The sequence below is a fragment of the Delphinapterus leucas genome, chromosome 3 (genome assembly GCF_059928025.1).
Source record: "Delphinapterus leucas isolate spDelLeu-1000000601 "Yukka" chromosome 3, BTC_Dleu_Yukka2, whole genome shotgun sequence".
In the NCBI taxonomy this organism is placed as follows: domain Eukaryota; kingdom Metazoa; phylum Chordata; class Mammalia; order Artiodactyla; family Monodontidae; genus Delphinapterus; species Delphinapterus leucas.
In genome coordinates, this window is record NC_143131.1 from 147,282,179 (window position 1) to 147,302,563 (window position 20,385).

Consider the following 20,385-nt stretch of genomic DNA (forward strand, 5'->3'; position numbering starts at 1 on the left):
CAGGTCACGCCCCATTCCCTGGGAGGGGGGCTCCTGTGCAGGCCTCTCATGTTCTGAGCCAGGTGAGAAGCGGTACCCAGGTGACGGCAACAAGGAGGGAGCCCTGACCGTATCCCAGGTGCCAGGTGCAAGGCTTTACCTATTCCAGGCAGGGACACGAGCAAGTGGAAAGGCCCTAAGGCAGGAATTACCCGGTGTATGTGAAGACAGAGAGCTGGTGTGTCTAGAGCAAAGGAGGCAGGCAGGGAGAGGAGAATATGGAGCAGGTGGACCCGAGTCAGGCCAGGCTCTGTACACTGCCATGGATTAATGGCGATCATCCTTGGTCCTGAGCCCTCAGAGGTCAGGCATCAGGTCTGTCCGATTCACTACCATGTGACTCCATGCTCAGAGAAGCCAAAAATGCAGGCGGTGGACACAGATGGTCCACCAGCAAACACAACGGAATGTATCAATTAGTGATAAGGGCTCGGAAGAAAAACAAAGCAGGATAGGAGATAGAGAAGGTATGGGATATTTTGTGAGGCTTTAACAAGATTATTTACCTTCAAAGGCACTTAACATACTTTAAGATCCATATCCCTTCAGGCATTTATTCATTTCATATTTCTTCCCTGCCTAACGGGAAAAAGGTTGTAAGGCCACTCAGCACCTGTCGTGTAATGCGTACTCTGTGAGTGTTAGTTTCTTTGTCTCCCGCCTTGAGTTAAGAAGGGGCCTCGCTCACCTCCCGCTGACATCCTGAGAGGCAGTTCATTCGGCCGATCGTCAGCTTAGCCAATAGTGAGGCAGGGGGCCGAGGCAGCACCCCGACAGGTGAATTTGGACGTCAGAGCTGGTGACTGCAGCCGGAGGTGACTACAACAGGAGGTGACTGCAGCAGCCACTCTTGTGACTGCAACACACCCCACTGCTGTGTGCAAGGCACTTGAGCAAGCCGGGACAGCTCACTCCGTTTACCAGGGCAGGACTCACTTCTTTCTCAAGAGCACAGTGTGTTCCCACTGCTCTGTCCCCTTTCCCTCTCCAGGACTTCCTGGCTCCTGGGGGCATTCTGAACATGCTGGTCCCACCACACCCCCGGAGAGGAAGAGGGGCCATTCATTCAGTGTTTGCCTTGTGTCTGGCCCTGGGCTAATAAGCACTTCCCCACTGGCAGTGAGAGGGCTGGGGAGAGGCAGAGCAGTGGGGGTGAGAAGAGAGACCTGTCCGGGCCAGAGGCTCCATCCATGATGATGCGGTGACCCTAATGCCTCCTTTCTCTCTGCGGCCTTGTGACCAAGGTGCAAGAGTTGCCCAAAGGGCGTCCTCGCGGGCGAGGGCTCCACAGGAAAATCCAGAGGACAGAGGATTGCACCTTGGGGTCCTTCCTCTGTCAGAAGCTTCTCCGACCCCCGGGAAGCCCTGCTGATCCGGGAAGGACCGCAGGTCACAATTCTTTTCCTTTTCTGGGTGGCTGGCCGTCCCTGGCAGTTTTGTGACCACCGTGGGTTGGCCTCCCCACCCCCGCCGTGAGATTGTAACCCAAGGAAATGAGGTCACCTCTGGTTGGATCAGCATTGCTCTAACGCTGGCCTGTGGTTATCAGTGACATAAGAGGCTATTCTGGCCCGGCCCGACGGGGAGGGAAACCTGTTTGGGTGATGGGACTTCAACCTGGACATTAATTATACTTGGGAAAGTGGCCCCCCAGGGTGCTCTGAGGCTCTGTGTTTGTAAGGGAGCGGCATCCTGCTCCTCAGAGAATGTGGCCACAGAACATTCCAGTCTGTGACTCCCCAGGCTCTGGCTGCTCTTAATTATTAGCATGATGGGGATTTATAATAAGAAAATGTAGTAACCGGAACTCTCCATCGATCATTTCTAGCTTAATACAACTCAGACTTTTCAGTTGTGATTTGTAATAGGCAACCCCATGCCAGCCACCTAAGCTAGCGCTTTACAATGCTCATCTTACTTAAAGGTCACAAAACCCCTTGAGCCAAGTACTGCTGCTGACATTAGTCTCACTTTATAGCTGGGGAAACTGAGGCACCAGGAAGCTAAAACCACAGTGCAGTTAGTAAGTGGTTAGAGCGAGAGTCAAACCCAGGCCTGGGGCTTCCCTGGTGGTCCAGTGGTTAGGACACTGCACTTCCACTGCATGGGGCACAGGTTCGATCCCTGGTCAGGGAACTAAGATCCCACATGCTGTGGGGAGTGGCCAGGAGGGAAAAAAAAAAAAACAGAAACACCCAGGCCTGTGTGATACCAAAGCCTAGCATTGGTACCCAGACCCCCATAGCCCGTCCTTTTCTGCCCAGAGCATTCTGGAGCCCCGCGGACATGGCAGCTGCTGCTTTTCGGTCAGAATAGTTCACTGGGAGACTTGGATGCGCCCTTCCGGGGGGAGGTGGCCTCACAGGCGGGAAGCCATTGCCCACCGAGTTGGAACTTGAACGTTGCCTTGAACTGTGTCCTCACACGCTCTGGTAGGAGGCCCAGAGTGGGTAGGCCAGTAACTTAGCCAGGAGGAGGAGCTCGATGGCTCCCTAGGAGCCCAGCTCACCCACTCTGAGGCCTGGATTGTGAGCCAGGGCCGGGTAGGGAGCCACGGTCATCACATGGGAGAGCAATGGGAGGCCTGAAGGCTTCTGAGCATCGAGTGATGGGATGGGGTTCGTGCCTCGGGAAGATCACCTCTTGCAAAGATGGGTTTGGGGCGGGGTGACCCTGGAGTCCAAGGCCTGGTGAGGGGGCTGGGCAATGACCCAAGGCAGAGGGGCTGAGGGTCCCAGGGTGATGGCTTTGGAGAAAGGGGTGGGGGCAGGACTAGGCGGCTGCAAAGAGATGCTTTGGGGACATCTGCCTGGTAGGTAATAGGTACACTAACTTACACCTGGAACGGTCCGGATTTAAAACTCAAGGTCCCGGAGAGCTTGCTTGCATAACCTCATCCCTCCCCTCCCACTCCCACCCCAAGCCCTTTACTGCGAGCCACACTGCCGGGTAAGTTTCCATTAGATCAAATTATTAAGCATGGAGGTCAGCGACTTTGGGCAGGAATCTGAAGTATTCAAGTGCTCTTCTAAAAGCAAATAAAATTGTTTTCTGTAGATGTCATTGGACTCACGCCTCAGCCTAGAATTTCAAGGCCCTCTGTTACATTCCACCTACTCTCCCCCCACCCAAACCTCCCTGGTCCCTTTCTTCCTCTCTCCCTACATGGCCACTGCTTACTGACCCCCATGCAGTCCGACGCAGTCTGGCGTCCCCCACCTGGAATGTGCCCCCGCCCCCCGCCCCGAACAGAGGTTGTGAGCACGAGCTCTCTGCTGCCGCTCAGGGAGCCCTCGTCCGGGGCAGAGCTGCGGGTGGGAAGGAGGCGGATGCTGCAGCTCCTGAGGTGTGGTGGGTAGAGATGACAGAGGGAGGCTTGAGGGGGACACAAAGGGAGTGGAACCCTTAGCACCTCCTGTCCTGTAGGTACTTGGGCCATGGGTGGTGTGGGGTGGGCATATGCAGATTATCAGAAAGATGGTGGCCCCTGCATCGCAGGTCTGCTTGGGGGCCACCTGCCTCTCGGTCTTTCATTGATCCTGCCCCACCCAGTGGAATGTGGTGGAAAAAGCATGGTTCTGGGCATCAGTGGCTCCAGCGTCCAATCCTGCCTCTGCCTCTTCCTGGCTGTGTGATCTTGGTCAATCTTTTATCTTCCTTCCTCTGAGCCCAGTTTCATCCTTGTGAAAAGAGAACAGTAACTCCTATTGAACGCTGGCTTGCTGTTTAAATGAGATAGTACCGATATATGTGAAAGGCCCCAGCACAGTGCCTGGCACCGGCTGGGTGCTCAGAACCGGGACATCTTGGATTAGTTATAAGCAAGGCAAGCTTTTGTGTGGGCCTTAGAATATACCAGGGGCCTTGCACACATGTTTCATCCTCACCACAGTGCTGTGAAGTGGATCCTGTCGCTGTGCCTGTGATTATCAACTCGGTAAACATTGTGATATTAATAATAACAATAAAAGTAGTGAACATTCATTGGGCACATACTGTTTTCTAAGATTATGTCTATGGTTGTCCCTATTTCACATCTGGGGAAATTGAGGCTGGTGAAGAAGGCAAAGCCCCTTGTAGAAGGTCAGCCAGCCAGTGGGTAGCAGAGCTAGGATTTGAACCCTGAGAGCATGGAAATCCAACACGCCGCCTTATTCTCTTTGCCCAGAGGGGCCTGTGCTCTGTGCTAGGCCCTCAGACACAGATGATAACACGCACACCCCTGGCCCCGGGACAGCCTGCAGCTTTACTGCGACTCCTCACACAGGCCTGTGAAGTAGCTAGAACCATTATCCCTCTTTTTCTCCTTTTCTTCCTCCCCTCTTTCCTTTTATCCTTTCCTTCTTTCTCGTGAGGTATGTGTATAATGTACAAACGTCAAAGTGCACGAATGTTAAAGGTGAGGCTTGATGAATGCTTGCCTGTGTTCCCACCCGTGTCACCATCGCCCCATCAAGACAACATGTCTCCACCTCCTGAGAGGTTCCCTGGAGCCCCCTCCCAGTCAGGAACCACCACCGCCACCACCACTGTCCTGACTTTTATTACCATAGATTGATCTTGCCTATCTTCAGACTTCATAGAAAGCTTTCCCAGTTTGACAGTTGAGGAAATCGAGGCTCAGAGAGGGGAAGCAACTAGTCCCAGGTCCCCCAGCTTCCAAGTGGCAGAGCCAGGCGGTGAGCCCACATCTGTCTGCCACTGCCCCACGGGCTCTCATCACCCATGCTGGTGACGGGAGGAGTCAGGCCCACAAGAGCCCCCAAACAGCAGTGGTGAATCCACAAAAAGCATTGATTTTCCCTCCAGGTGGGCTGATTTCTAGCCTCTGTTTGCCTTTTAAAATCAGTTCAGCCAATAACGTTAACTAGCCTTGGCAGGCACCTGCGAGTGGTGCTGAGGGCAGGCCTGCAGCGCTGGCATGGGGTGGCAGGAGCCCAGGGGCCCTGGAACATTTTCCTTGGACGTGGAAGGCGGCTGTATCGACCTCACTGGGCAGGCGGCACAGGTGATTGAACCGTGTTGATCCTGCGGCCCGGAGCCCTTACGGAAGGTGCCTGGGAGCAGCCAGTCCTGGCCTTACGTAACCAGACTGGCCCCAAGCTCTGCAGGCCGGTGAGTTTTCCATCTCCTCCCCAGCACTTCGGCCCCTTTGTCTGGGGCGGCACTTCAGCCCCTGGGAGCCTGGGCTCCGTGGGCTGGGAGAGGCCTCCTGGGGCCTCGAGGGTGAGCTCACCTTGGTGCCACACCTGGGATTCACCTCGCTCTGTGTTGAGGTCACCTCCAGAGGATTGCCAGGGGATGACATCATCCCACAATCCCTCAGTGATGTGCAAGGGCCCAGCCTCCCAGGTAGGAAAGGTGAGTAGCTTCAAGGAAGAGTCTCACTCAGCTGGGAAGGGAAGCTGGGGGCGCTCCCTCCGTGTTGTTCTGTTAGTCACTCAGTGATCTCATTAGTCAGCAACCCTACAGAGCTGCGAATTAAGGCAGGGGTAGAAATTGGGCACTGAAGGCTTAAGAAAGACCATTTGGCCTTGAAGAAGTTGATTTTCCTCCAGCATAACCTCCTGTGGTCCCCAGAGCTCTTCTGCCGCTGGCTCATTTGTTCTTCCTGATCTCTGACGTGGGCCAACGCTATGAGCCTGCCAAGCCCAGGCCCCTGTCTCCTCTCTCACACCCTGTGGCCTCAGAGGACAAGGGCCCCGCTCAATTTCTCCTTTGACCCCGGATGCTGAGGACGAGAGGGAGGGGAGGCAGCATGAGCCCTGGAGAGCCTGGTGGAAGGCAGACCTGAGCTGGGGCTCCATCTTGGCCAGCTCTTGCTGTGTGACCTTGGGGATGGAACTCACCTTCTCTGAGCCTCAGTTTCCTGGTTCTAAAATGGGGATCAGCGGAATTCCCTGGTGGTCCAGTGGTTAGGACTCCACGCTTCCACTGCAGGGGGCACGGGTTTGATCCCTGGTCAGGGAACTAAGATCCCGCATGTCGCGTGGCACAGCCAAGATAAATAACTAAATAAAATAGGGATCAGGACATTTCACAGGAGCAGAAGGGATACGATGAATGCATATAGGCCAGATTGGGGCCTCTCCTGGCTTAATGGCCTGGAGGCCCAGCGATCTGAAGGCTAAACCGAGCCTGTTGCTCTCTTGTCTCTGGGAACATCCTTGTGACCCCCACCAGGAAACAAGCTCTAGGTATCTTTCTGAGCCTACCTTTTCTTGTTAATTGAGCATCAGCTGTATCACACTAGGAGCCAGGGGCACAAAGACAGGGTCTTAGTAAAAATGAAGTGCCCTTGCCCTGGCCGGACTCATTCTTTCACAAAGAAGTGGCCATTTACAAGGCTGTCTTAGAGACCAGTTGCTTAGAGCTGACAATCCTTTATTTTACAGCCTGTGGACAGGACCCACGGGGCCTGATTCATGTTTAAAATAACCACGGCCCGGCCACCTCAAGCACTGCCCCGTAGCTGCCCATTAGGCTGGCCTTTAGAATCGGTGCCCTCTCCCCGCGGGGAGTTTACGTGGGAATCAGAAGTGAGCTTCAGCCACAGCCATCTGGTGTCCACTCAGCAGCTCCTCGGCGGTGTCTCCAAGTCACCTTGAGCTCGGCACGGCCGTACGGGACTCGGTACCTTTCCCTCCCCAATAGTCTTGCTTCTCTTCCAGGGGCTCCCAGCCCAGTGAATGGTTCCAGAAAGAAACGTGGCCGTCTGCTTGCATGCCTCCCTCGACCTGCCCCTGTGCCCTGTCCATCAGCGAGTCCTGGCTGCTCCGTACACCATACCTGCATCCCTCCCTCCTCTCCATCCCCACCACTCTGGGTCCAGGCCACCATCTCTGACCTGCACCACTGCAGCAGCCTCCCAGGTCTCCCTAGTGCACGGGGCCCTCTGGTTGGTCCTAAGCCTCCAGAGGGATCCTATCGAAGTGCCAGCCTGACCGTGCTGCTGTGCTTAGGATCCAGTCTGATGGCCTCTGGCCCACCTAACCTGCCCCCCGCCCTTCTCCGACTGCATCGCACCCACTTCCCTTTGCTCTGTTGCTGCAGCCGTGGTGACCTTTGTCCAATTACCCCAACGACCCATGCCCTTCCCGCTTCCAGACCTCTGCAGTGCTGTCCCGACGACTCTCCCTCCCTCTTTGCCAGGACAGCCTATTCATCCTTCAGACCTCAACTCCCAGAGACGGAGTCCCAGCCCACTCTCCCCAGGGGTCCATCACCCCATGAGTCCCTCGCACGGCACCCCGCAGCTTTCCATCAAAGTTGGGATAAGGTGTTTCTTTAGGAACTGAGTGATCTCTCTAAGCTCAATGAAGGCAGAGACCGTGTCTGTCTGGTTCCTCACTGTCTCTAGTGCCTGCTGGGTAGTAAATGCTCAAAAAGTATTTGTTGAATACTTAGCATATTGCTAACAGATCCCAGTGTGGTGCCATTGTCCCCAACAGCAAGGTGGCCTAGCTGTCCACGGAGCCACCTGCCCACACTGTGCCTCCCCCGCCCCACCTAGATGCCCACGTCCCTGTCTCTGAGGGCTGCAGGTATGTTACCTTACATGGTAAAGGGAACTTTACACATGTGGTTATGTCAAGGGTCTTGAGATGGGGGATGATCCTGGGTTATCCAGCTGGGCAGGATGGAATCACAAGAGTCCTTACAAGAGGGAGTTAGGACGTCAGAGGAGAGAAGATGCCCTGCGGCTGGCTTGGAAGATGGAGGAAGGGGCTATGAGCCGAGGCCTCTAGAAGCTGAAAAGGGCAAGAAAACCGATTCTCCCCAGGAGTTCAGCCCTGCAGACCCATCTCAGACTTCGGACCTCCAGAAGTATAAGAGAATAAGTGTGTATTGTTTGAAGCCATTAACTTGGTGATAATTCATTCCAGCAGCCACAGGAAAGTAATACGTGTATTAGTCTAGCTGTGTCTAGGGCTTTGTGAGAGCCTGGGTGAGGATGAGTACCCAGAGAATCCTCGACTTCCCAGCCGGCTGGGGGGTTGGGAGGGTGGGGGGCTGAGTGGGGGGAGCTCAAGAGAGGAGGGAGTCAGGAACCGTGTGCCTGTTGGTACCAGGCCCTGATCCCTAGAATGGTCTCAATTCTCATGTGAGTGTTCAAAACACCCCATTAACAGTGGGTGGTGGCATCCCCGTTTAACAGAAGGGTTCACAGAGGTGAAGTTATCTCAGAGGTGAAGTTATCTGCCTGAGTTCCATAGAAAAGTGGCAGAGTCAGGATTGGAAAGTGAATCCGTCTGACTCCGTGCTCTTGCCGCCATCCCGTCCAGTCCTCCTCCCCTCCTTCTAAGGGGTAAGGCCCGCATTTGGAGAGCGCCACGGAGATGGGAGCCCTGCCCGCCCCCCCACCCCCCGTGCCTGAGCAGGTCCAGGCTTCGCCCAGATGGGAGTCTGGGTTGTCTGAGCAGTGGTCACCAAGTGAAGTGTCCCTAGCTGTCCCCTGCAGCTGGGATGGGTGTCCCCATCTCAACAAGGCTTCTGTACTTGTCTCCTTCAGTGTGAACGAGTTGTACGTCGATGACCCGGACAAGGACAGCGGGGGCAAAATTGACGTCAGCCTGAACATCAGTCTACCCAATTTGCACTGTGAATGTGAGTATTCCCAGCAGCCCTCTGCTCCGGCAAGACACTTCCTCTAGACAGTGCTGTGTGTGCAGAAATGGCGAGATGACCGGGACAAGTTAAGTGGATGGCAAGCTGCAAACAACGGGCAGCAGGAAACTCTCCCCACTTTCGTGGGGCAGGACGTAATCAAATGTGCACGCACTTGGATGTTTTTTGGAATAAGGAAACACAAGACACTGCCAACGGTTTATCTCTGGAGAGTAGCCATGTTGCGGGGAGGGGGGGGCGGGGGGCGTGGTGTCTCTGAGGTCACGCTCCCAAGAAGTAAAACGTAGATTTTCTGCAAGTGGTTTATTGAGAGAGGGCTCCCAGGAGGAACCTGTAAGGGCATGAGGGAGGTGAGAAGACAGGCAGCGGTGTGTCTTCAGCTGACGTCTAATTGCGGCCTGATCCCACAGGGAGCCATGGGGTGTGAATGACATCGTAGTCTGTCTCGCCTGGTAGCAAGGGGGCTGGGCTGTTAGTATCCATATCCTCGGCTGATGGGTACAGGGCGGTGTGGGGGGATGAGTGGGGGGATGAGTGGGGGCCGTGTAACCTCCCAGGCATCCCAAGGCAAGGGGACCTCCAACCAGCCAAGAGCAGTCGCCAGGAGAAGGATGCAGCTCTGAGCTGTTAGCAGCCGTGGGAAACATCCTTTTTGACTTCACACTCCATTGTGTGTCTGTGTGTTTTGTTTTGTTTTACTTGATGTGTTTCAACCAGGAGGATGAATTACCTGTGGAAAACAAAACCTATTGGGAGTCTGGTTTAGAGTCAGATTCTGGCTCCTTTGTTTACTAAAACTGTGTGAACCTGGCTAAGGTGACCCCTCCGAGCCTCAATTTCCTCAACTGTGAAATGGGCATAGTGCCATCTCTTGCTTGAGGTTGTTGGGAGAATCTAATGAGCTGGTTCCTAGATTTGTTAACAAGCAGGCTGGGTTTCCAGCTGTCCCTCTGCCCCAGCCTGGCACGGACCCCATGCCGGCCCTTCTCCTCCTCCTCCCTCCCTTCCTCCTGAAAGGCAGAACATTGGGCGGGTCTGTGGCAGAGATAGGGAAAGATTCAGCTCTGTTATTGCTTTTGGTGAGAATTACATCACAGTTTTGAATGCACAGTGGGCCCCGAGCCAGGAAACCTGTTGAAATGGGTTGGTTTTATTTTTATTTTTTCTCTTTCTCTCAGAAAAATAATTTGTCTGGCAGCTTCTCATTCAGGAGTTGGTTGTGTCTCTGGAGCAAAGAAATTCTTAGGCCAGAGGACTGGGACCAGGGGGGCAGGGGCAGGAAAGGATGTGGTTCCAGGCTCGGTCCCCGCTCCAGGTGGTGGCCCAGGAGGGGTGGGTGACCTGAAGCTGCTGGCTGTGCTGATCCACCGGGCCCTGCCCACCCCAGCGGCTCCCACTAGAGCCCCGCACTTAGGCTTTTCTTTAAAAGAACTTCGAATTTTTATTATAGGAAAAAGAAAATGCGTGCTCACTATTAGACCTTTGGAAAATCCAGAGCAGCAGAGAGAGAAGTCACCCGTAATTCCACCCCCGCTGACAACATCAGTTGACATTTGATGCTGTTCCATCCGGTTGGCCTTCCGTTCCCTGCATTTCTAAACATGGCTGAGATCATGCTGCCTGTGCATTCTCATATCCTGCTTTTAAAAATAATCTTTTTCTGGTAAACAACTAATACAGGGATACATTTTTTTATTTTTAAAAATGATACATGTTCAAAATACAGAAATATATAAAGAAAAAAGTAAAAGAAGTACGTGCTTCCCACATGTCAACCACCGCAGAGGAAGCCCCTGTTAGCAATTGGGACCCCTTCACTCACCCCTATGTATCTCTGTCTGTCTGTCTGCAAACATATGTCATGTTTGGTGTTTGTTTTTTTTTTTCTTTTTACATAACTGGGACCCAACTACAGGAAACCTTTCTGGGATTTCTTGTTTTTTCCATTTATATCTTGGAGCTGTTCTTATATTACTCATAATATTAGTAAAATAATAACCACAGCTGCCATTTATTCAGCTCTTACTCGGGGGCAGGCCCTGTCCAGAATCCTTTGGCCGTGTTTGTGCCTTAAGATGAGAGGTGCTCTAGCAGAGTAGCCAAAGGGTGTGGGCTCTGGATCCAGACTCTGTGGGTTTCAACCCAAGCACCACTTAGCTGTGAGGTCTCAGGCAAGTTTCTTAGCTGTGAGGTCTCAGGCAAGTTACTTAACCTCTCTGTGCGTCAGTGTCCCCCAGTGTAGGATGGGTCTGATAATATTATCTTCCCCACAGGGATGTTCAGATGGTGCCTTCTTATGGAAAAGGCACTTGGAAGAGTGTCTAGCCCATAGTAAGTTCTGTTGTATTTTTTTAATCCTCGCAAACCTAGGATAGAACAAGCAACTGAGGCACAAAAAGGTTAGGTAACTTGCTCGAGGTGCCACGGTGTAGGGGGCAGAGCCAGGAACCACAGGATAGGACAGACAGGACAGCCCAGACAGCCCCAGAGCTCAGACTGCCCCTCCCCACATATGGGTTTAGCTCATTCCTTGTACCCACTGCACAGCATTCCGGAGGGGGCTGTGCCATTGACCAGTCCCCCGTTGACAAGCAGTTGGGTTGCTTCCAGTCGTCACAATTTCAAATAAGGTTGCCCAGAGCCTTGTGCACACGTCTGGATGTGTGTGCGTCTGGAGGACGGGCTCCCCGGGGGCGGAACTGCTGAGTCAAACGGGGACCTGCTTGCATTTCTTTAAATCCGAACATTACGACATCAGCATTTCCCACGTACGACAGACCCGGAAGCATCATTTTTAGTGGCGCATCACACTCCCTTCTATGGATGGGCCCTCGCATACTTCCATGCCCATTGAGGAAAACCGGGTTCTTCCCATTTTCCCCTTTTACAGTCAGCTCACTGAAAATTGCTTCCAGCTGCTCTTTCTCTGTATCGCAGCCTGCTTTCTAGCGCTCCTATCAGGGAAATCGCTGCATTTCCATAGTTTACAGGGGTCCTCGCTTGCCTCTTGGACCATCTCAGGGAAAATACAGTTGGCCTGGACCTGCCCATTTTGCACATTAGGAAGCTGAGTCACAGGAGGTGATGGAGAGTCACATTGGAGTCAGGACCAGGACTCCGGGCCCCAGGCTTCCCATTTAGTGCACTGAGGAACCCAGAAAAGTGCCCACACTCCTGGTGGGCAGGGCCTGGAGGAGCGGGCATTGGGTAAAGGAAGGTGTGAATGAATGACTGCCTGAGCCTGAATGATGCCCAGGGAACCCAGAGACTGTCTGAGATGTAGTAAGTGCTGACATTTATTATGTGCTTGCCACCTACTGAGCATCAGGCCCCGTTCTAAGCATTTTCGACACATATTAATTATCTGATCCTCCTGATTCTCCAAGGAAGCTTTAATTGTTATCCCCGCCCACTCCTCACTCCCTCCCCCCACCCCCGCCATTTACAGAGAAGGAAACCAAGGCATGGAGAGGTTAAGTGCCTCAGCCAAGGTTGCAAGCTGATAAAAGGCAGGGCCAGGATTCAGACCACCTCCCAAGCCTGAGCCTCTGCTGCCTCCCTGCAGCCTCACAGTTAGCAGGCTCTGCACCCCTGCAGCCTGCAGTCCTCCATCCCTGGCCCACTTAGCTACTGCCTTCCCCGACGCTTTCCAGCCGGCAGTGGCAGTGGCAGGGGACAGGAGCGGTCACTCGCTCTCGGTCCAGCCATCACTTTCTCCTCCTCCTCTGCTGGCTGACCCTTTCTCTGTGGCTCTGGGCCCTAGACTGTGAGCTCCTGGATGGCCGGGGGCCCTGCCTGTCCATGAAGTGGATGAATGAGGGGTCCCGAGAGGAGGGGACTGGTCCCGTTTTTCTGGATGTTTGTGACTCTTCTCTCCTTGCCTCCTGCAGTGGTCGGGCTCGACATCCAGGATGAGATGGGCAGGCACGAAGTGGGGCACATTGACAACTCGATGAAGATCCCGCTGAACAATGGGGTGGGCTGCCGCTTCGAGGGGCAGTTCAGCATCAACAAGGTACAGAGACCCTGCCTGGTCCCCTCTCACCTTGTTCCCCATCCCCGTGGTCCCCTTCCTCCCTGGAAACTGGATGGTGGAGCTGTGTGCCCACTTGCCCTCCCCTGTGTCCAGAGCCCTGACAAGCTGAGGGCCAGCATCCAGGCACCTGACGGTTCCTGCTGAGAATCCGGGGGGTTGGGTTTCAGGCTCCCTGAGGTTTGGAGCCCCAGCTGGCTGGTTCAGGAAGGAGCTACTTCTCTCCCCAACGCAGAAGGAGTGGGTGGTGAGAAGACGATAGAATTGGCAGCCCTGAGCCCAAGTGTGCGTTCTAGCCCTACCCCATCTTGGCCAAGCAATGCCCTCCAGGTCACTAGAGCTGTCTTAACCTCAGTTTTCACACCTTTAGGCTGAGGATGTGATGATATAATAATATGATACCTTCTACTTTACAAAGTGTATGTGATGATTAAATGAGCTCTTACACATTCATTCATTCAAAACACTTTTATGGAGCACCTGCTGTGTTCCAGGGTGGGTTCCTGGCTCTGGGCAATGCCTGGACTAGGTGGGCAGCGTTCTTGCACTGGCGGGGCTTCTGTTCTAGTGGAGCGAGGCAGGCAGTGTGCAAGGTGAAAAGCATTTCAGTGGGTGGTCAGTGCTGTGATGAGGAATGAAGCAGGGGAGAAGTGAGAGTGGATGGGTTTGAAAGTACCTGGTCAGCTCCAAAGGACCATTCAGGTATTGCTGTTGTTTTGTCGCTAGAACCAGGAACTTCAGATCCTAAGTTAAAGGTGTGAGCGCGGTGCATTTGGGAGAGCTGGGGAATCCCGGCAGCAGCCAGCACTCCTCTCGGCTCTTTTTTCTATAAGATTTATTTATTTATTTTTGTGTGCCGGGTCTTAATTGCGGCGCACGGCATCTTCATTGCCGCACACAGGATCTTTGCTGTGGCATGTGGGATCTTTAGTTGCTGCATGCAGGCTCTTAGTTGTGGCATGCGGGATCCAGTTCCCTGACCAGGGATCGAACCCAGGCCCCCTGCATTGGAAGCACAGAGTCTTAACCACTGGACCAACAGGGAAGTCCCTTCTCGGCTCTTTTTATGTGTTATCACAGTGGAGCCTCTCAACAGCCCTGTGAGGTTGGCACCATTTTACAGATGAGGAACCTGAGACCCAGAGAGGTTAAGTATCTCAGCCAAGGTTGCACAGTTATCCCCATGTCCCACAACTCCCCTTCCCAGTCCCAGCCAGGCTGAGCCACTGGCTTCTGCCTGGCCTCCCGTAGCCTCTGCTCAGATGCCCTTCCTCTAATCCCTGCCATCTCAGTCAGAGGTTGCAAACTCACTGGCCACACACAACCCCAAAACCAGTTACATTTGCCCCATACAGTATTCAGATCCATCAGAGCCAGTATCAAAAGACCGGGAGTCCAGATTTCTGGCTTTTAAAAGTCAGAGGCTCTAGCCGCACTGGGCCCGAGTTTCACTGGAAACAACGATCTGGAGCTAATGACCCCTTTAGACAGTGAGCCGTCCTTCCTGCAGTCCCCGCTGGATGGCTGCGAGGCTTGGCCCAGTTGCTTGGGACACCTGGACCTGTCTCTCTGTCTCCACGTGGTCTCCCCATGTGGTTTTCTTCCATGACAGCTCAGGGCTCCTTAAGTGCTAAAGCAGAGACTATCACTTCTGCCAAACTTTATGGCTTAACAGGAATTAGGTGCTGGCCCGGGTTCCATGGGGGAGGGGGGGACCACCCAAGGGTGCGGGTGCTGGGAGGTGTGGTTCTTGGGGACTCTCTTTGCCATTTGAAGGTTTTAAGCAGGGAAGCAGTGCAGTCAGATTTATGCTTTATAACTGCACTATCGAATACAGTAGCCACCAGCTCCATTTAAGTTGATTAAAATTAAGTAAAATTCAGGCCCCCAGTCTCACTAGCCACACTGCAGGCGCCCCATAGCCCCATGTGGCTAGTGGCTACCGTGTTAGCACAGATAAGAAACATTTCCATCATCAGGGAGAGTTCTCCTGGACGGCAAACCTTTAGAAAGATCACTCTGTCGTCTGTTTGGGGAGAGACTGGACAGGACCAAGAGCAGAGGTCACAGACAGTGCTTGTGGCAGTGGCATTGGAGAGAAGGGTCCGGATTAGGGAGTGGAGTCAACAAGACTTACTGATCAGTTGGTTGTGGGTGGTGAGGGCAAGAGTGGAATCAGAGAAACCTCTTCGGTTTTTGTCTTGACAACGAGGCAGACCCACTTTCTAAGTATGGAAACTTGGGAAAGCATGGATTCTGTGCAAGGTGGGGCTGGGACTCGGTCTTTCAGTTTTGGACACATTTCATTCAGGATTCCCATTAGAGATGTTAAATTGGACGTTGAGGGGGTGCTTGTGGAGTGCAGGAGAGAGCTCTGGGCTGGAGATGTAAATGTAGGAGTCATCGGTAAACAGATGATGGTCTTCCTAGGTCTACATCAGTGCTGTCCAAAGTGGGGCCCTCAGATTGCAGCAACATGGATGGACCTAGATGATTATTATACTAAGTGAAGTAAGTCAGACAGAGAAAGACCAATACCATACGATATCACTTATATGTGGAATCTAAAATATGGCACAAACTTATCTACAAAACAGAAACAGGCTCACAGACATAGAGAGCAGACTTGTGGTAATCAAGGGGGAGGGAGAGTGGGGAAGGGATGGATTGGGAGTTTGGGGTTAGCAGACGCAAACTATTATATATAGAATGGATAAACAGCAAGGTCCTACTGTATAGCACGGGGAACTAATTGTATTCAATATCTGTGATAAACCATAATGGAAAAGAATATTTTAAAAAGAATGTATATATGTGTATAACTGAATCACTTTGCTGTACAGCAGAGATTAACACAACATTGTAAATCCATTACACTTCAATAAAAACAAACAAAGTGAGGCCCCCAAACCAGCAGTATCAGCACCACCTGGAACTTGTTAAGAAGGCAGATTCTAGGGCTTCCCTGGTGGCGCAGTGGTTGAGAGTCCGCCTGCCGATGCAGGGGACATGGGTTCGTGCCCCGGTCCGGGAAGATCCCACATGCAGCAGAGCGGCTGGGCCCGTGAGCCATGGCCGCTGAGCCTGCGCGTCCGGAGCCTGTGCTCCGCAACGGGAGAGGCCACAACAGTGAGAGGCCCGTGTACCGCAAAAAAAAAAAGAAAGAAAAAAAGAAAAGAATGCAGATTCTCAGGCCCCACTTTGGATCTACTGAATCTGTGTTATAACAAGCCCCGCAGGGGATCCTGATGCCACTCATGTTTGAGGATCATTGGTCTAAGCTAGATGACCTAGGGAGAGGTGTAGAACGTTCTAAACCTGGGGTCCACAGACGCCCCAGGGAATGCAGATGAAATTCAAAGAGTCTGTGGACCTGTATGGGGAAAAAAATGACGTTTATTTTTACGAAGCTCTAAGTCAAATTTAGCGTTCTCTTCTATGATGAACGTAGGCAATGGACCATAGTAGCATTAGCAGCACCCTTGACCGTGTCACCAATAGAAATTGCCGATATGAACATCACATTAAAATTGTCACAGATCATTCTGAGATGCTGTTTACATTCATTGCTGTTTTGAAAGTACGGTAATTTGTTGATCCGCGACCAGGTCTCGTTATTTGCTGCATTAATAAAGACGCATGTGCAAATGTTTGATCTATTGTAATTACTGTTTAAAACATCGTTTCTTTCCTCTGTGATCCTGTGTGTTTTATGCATTCGAAACTTTTAAGGCATTTACAACGTAGGTGTCGGCAGACTGGCAACGGGTCCACGGCACCAAAAATGTAAGAACCTAAGGTCTCGATAAGGATGCAGTTTGAGGACCGATTTCTGGTGCATGCCAGTGTTTAGAAGTGGGGAGGAAAGATAGAAGGAGCAGCCAGATAGGTAGGGGGAAACCAGGGCTGAGTGGGCCCCAGAATCTGGAAGAGAACATGAATCAAAGAGGAGGGCTGGTGCTGCAAGGATGGGGTGGACCACTGACCCATGTGCTGCAGGGAAAGCCCATGTGGGAGAGAAAGGGGCCACTGCACAGCCAAACCCTTGGGATGCTGGCTGCAGTGGAGGGCACGCCTTGGAGATGAGGGAAGGCCAGTGTGGGCACAATGCAGGGAGGTGGGCGAATTGTTGGTGGGCCAGGCTCTCCTCACTCTGCCTCTGATGCCCTCTCTCTGCCCCCATCTGTGTGCCTGGAGAGCTGCTGCTCACCCACAGGTCTCGTTGACATGCGTGCCTGAGTGGGAGCCCTCCCCTGCCCCTGCCCCTCCCATCATGATCCTTATGTTGCTCTTGTCCATATCACATTCTGACTTCCTTTGACCATTGCCCCCCGCCCCCCGCCCCCGGCTCATTCACTCATACATCCTGCTCTTGAGGGTCTGCTGTGTGCCTGGCTCCACACTTGGTACTGGGGTGCAGTGCCCAGAGAAGCAACTGGTGTCCCTGCCCTTAGTGGCACTTACAGTCTATTGTGGGGTGACAGGTAAACATTCAAACAAGCCAATATATAATTTGATGAAGCAGCCAGGAAGAGAATGAAGGGGGTATTATGGTGGGGAATTGAGGAGGAGACCCACTGAGATAGGGTCATAAGGGAAGGCCTGTCTTCAGGGTTGAAGGATGGTTGAAGATGAACAGACACATTCACGTCTCCCTATTGGGGGGCCTCCCCTAGGAGGGTATGATCACCTGGGTTAAACAGATATAAACACCTCAGACGGTGAACAGGAGGGACCACGTTTACTCAGCACCGAGTATGGGGTGGGCACAGGAGAGACAGGACAACCACCCAGGAGATCGCCCAGCGCCACGCTCTCTTCAGCTTGGCAAACATGCCTCAGGCTGTGGGTGGCTTCCCTTAGACAGGCTCCAGTGAGGCCCCCCCGCTGGCTCTGGCTGAACCGGAGCTTGCTGTTTGGGGTCAGACAGACCTATGGTTGAGAATCCTGGCTACAGTGCTCACTGGTTGAATGACTGGGCAGTTTAGCCTCTCTCAGCCTTGGTTTCCTCATCTGTAAAATGGGATAATGATACTGCGCTCACAGGTTGTAAGTTGTGAACAGATTAAAATTTGTAAAGCACATATGGCAGTAGGGATGGGACAAGTCTCGGTGCCCTTCCCCGGCTGGCCTTATCTCCTGTCCGCGGGGTGTCTGTGATCTCATTATCTGGCACCCGCCGTCACTTGGCTGCAAGTATGCTCATGAAATGTGCATGGGTGACATCCAAGAAGTGGGCCTTCTCTGGTCAGGGGGCAGCTGAGATTCTAGAAGAGGGTCACACCAGCCCTCACCTTTTGGCTGCCGTCGCCCGTTGGGCTCTCACCCGACCCTTTACCAGTATTAACTCATTTAGTCCTTGTAACAGTCCTAAGGAAACAGGCACAGGGGATTAAGTGACCTGCTAAAGGGCCGGGAGCTAGGATTTGAACCCAGGCTGCCTGGCACCAGGGCCCCTGCTCTGTCTCCTGCACCCCTGCTTGTTGCTGCTTCTGGCCAGCATCTCGGTCACAGCTCAGGCCAGCCTCTGCCCCCCACCCTTGGAAGGTTAAGAGTTCGTGCCTTCCTGGAGCTCCTAGTCAAGGGGTGCTCAGATAAGAAAGCCAGCCGTGATGACAGGTGAGGTCAGCAGCTGGCCCCTGCCCCTATATCTCCCAGCATCAGGCTCATACTTGCCCTGTGGCCCCCTTATCCGTCCATCAGGAAGTCAGCCAGCAGCCGGATGTCAGAGTTCACATGTTTCAAGCTGCACCAGCAGCCCCCAGCAGGCCCCCAGCAGCCCGGAGTCCTTGCTCAATCACCCAGCCACCCCGGAGGAGGACAGGATGGGCCAGGGTTTGGGGCCTGGCTCCATCTATATGTTTTTAAAACCCGTCAGAGACAATGACGTAGGTTCCTAAGTCACAGCTCTAAAAGCGTCGTCTTTGCTTTCTTCAGCCCAGCGTGTGCTGGCGTGAGTCAGCCACCTGTGATGGATTCCATGCCGAGGGGGTGTGGGTCACTGAGTCACAGCCTCAAGGGGCAGCAGCGGGTGGCAGATGTGCGGGCGCCAGCCTCCTTGACTCACCTAACTCTGGGAGCGTGAGGCCCAGACTCCAAACCCAGTTCTGAACTCCGCCCACGGCCCTGTCCATGGGAGGCCCCATGTCACTGCATAGAAAAACTCTGAAGGATGCACACCGGATGCTATTTTTTTCTTACTTCTGGGGGCGGTAGGCAATGGGGACTTTAGTTCTGACTTTATCACATGGATTTTTTTTTTTTTTTTTTTTTTTTGCGGTACGCGGGCCTCTCACTGCTGTGGCCTCTCCCGTTGCGGAGCACAGGCTCCGGTCGCGCAGACTCAGCGGCCGTGGCTCACGGGCCCAGCCGCTCCGCGGCATGTGGGATCCTCCCGGACCGGGGCACGAACCCGTGTCCCCTGCATCGGCAGGCGGACTCTCAACCACTGCGCCACCAGGGAAGCCCTATCACATGGATTTTTAATAGTGAAAATATATCCAGGTATTATTTATATAAGTAAAAATGAAGTTTAAAGTATTTTTAGAATACAGTAGGGTTTTCCCCACACCCTGCCCATGTACATGCTTGTTCCCTCTTCTGGGAGGGTTCTTGTCTCTTGGCTCAAACATGTTCATCCTGTAAACCCAACCCAATAACACCTGCCATCGGCTTTGTATTCACCTCATTTAATCCTCCCATAACCTTTCTTGGTTATTATCCCCATTTTCTTGACGGAGAAACTGAGGCACAGAGTGGTTAATGACCTTGCCCAAGGTCCCACAGCTAGGAAGAGAGGATGGACTGGAGCCCGCATGTGGCCCTCACCTGCTACTCTACCACGGGTAATTGGGCCCCTGAAGCGGGCAGTGCTATCCCTCCAGGGAGATCTTGCCGAGCTGTTGTTTCTGTTCACCCCATCCAGACCCAGCAGGTTGCCCCCTCTTCCAAGCAGCCGATGACACACTTGACTGTGAGCTCACTGAGCCTGGGCCATGCCCTGTTAGCCTGGTACCTCTCACGTCAGTCCAAAGCTTAGGCCCTAGTGAAGACATTAATATTCCTGCAGGAAACCCACAACTTTGTGTTTGAGACAGGCGTGCTTACAAAATAAGCGGATGCTAAGCCGTAAACCTTATTCCTTCCTCTAGTGCAGCTCGTTAAACTTTTGTTGAGCTGGAATAAAATAAACCCTGAGTTTTTCAGTGTGGTGTTTGGGGCCTTTGCTAAACAGCCCCACCTCCCTCTTAATGCCTCTTTGTTTCCTGCTGTGGCCACTCCCCCAGGCCTCTCTTTTATTCGGGGTTCAGTAATACCAAACTCTTCTAGTTTCTTACACATGCCCACCAACTGGGCAGTTTCTGATCTCCATACTTGTTCATGCTGTTCCCTCTGCCCAAATGCCTTTCCCCTTATTCCTGAGTGATGCAGACTCATCTTCAGAGCCTTAGCACAGGTTGTTCTTTCCCCTGAGAACACCCACAGCTGCGTTGGGGGCCCTTCCCCATGGCTCCCACAGTCTTTGCATCCCTCTGGTCCAGTGTAGGTCATGCAGTCTCATTTTCTGTTCCAAGTCTGTGTCACAGCAGGCCAGGGGCTCATCCAAGGCCAGGCTTTCGTCTGGATCATTTCCCAAGCTTTGCACCTCTTCAAAGGCTGGCTCCACGTGGCCATCAGCCCAGGGC

General features: G+C 53.1%; 1 protein-coding gene across 1 annotated transcript in view; it reads left to right on the forward strand.

The window, feature by feature from the left end:
* Positions 1-20,385, forward strand: part of ERGIC1 (endoplasmic reticulum-golgi intermediate compartment 1) — a 106,125-nt gene that overhangs the window by 59,615 nt on the left and 26,125 nt on the right. The window contains 2 exon segments of the mRNA XM_022595101.3: positions 8,552-8,646; positions 12,558-12,682. Coding sequence (XP_022450809.2) covers positions 8,552-8,646; positions 12,558-12,682 — 220 coding nt within the window.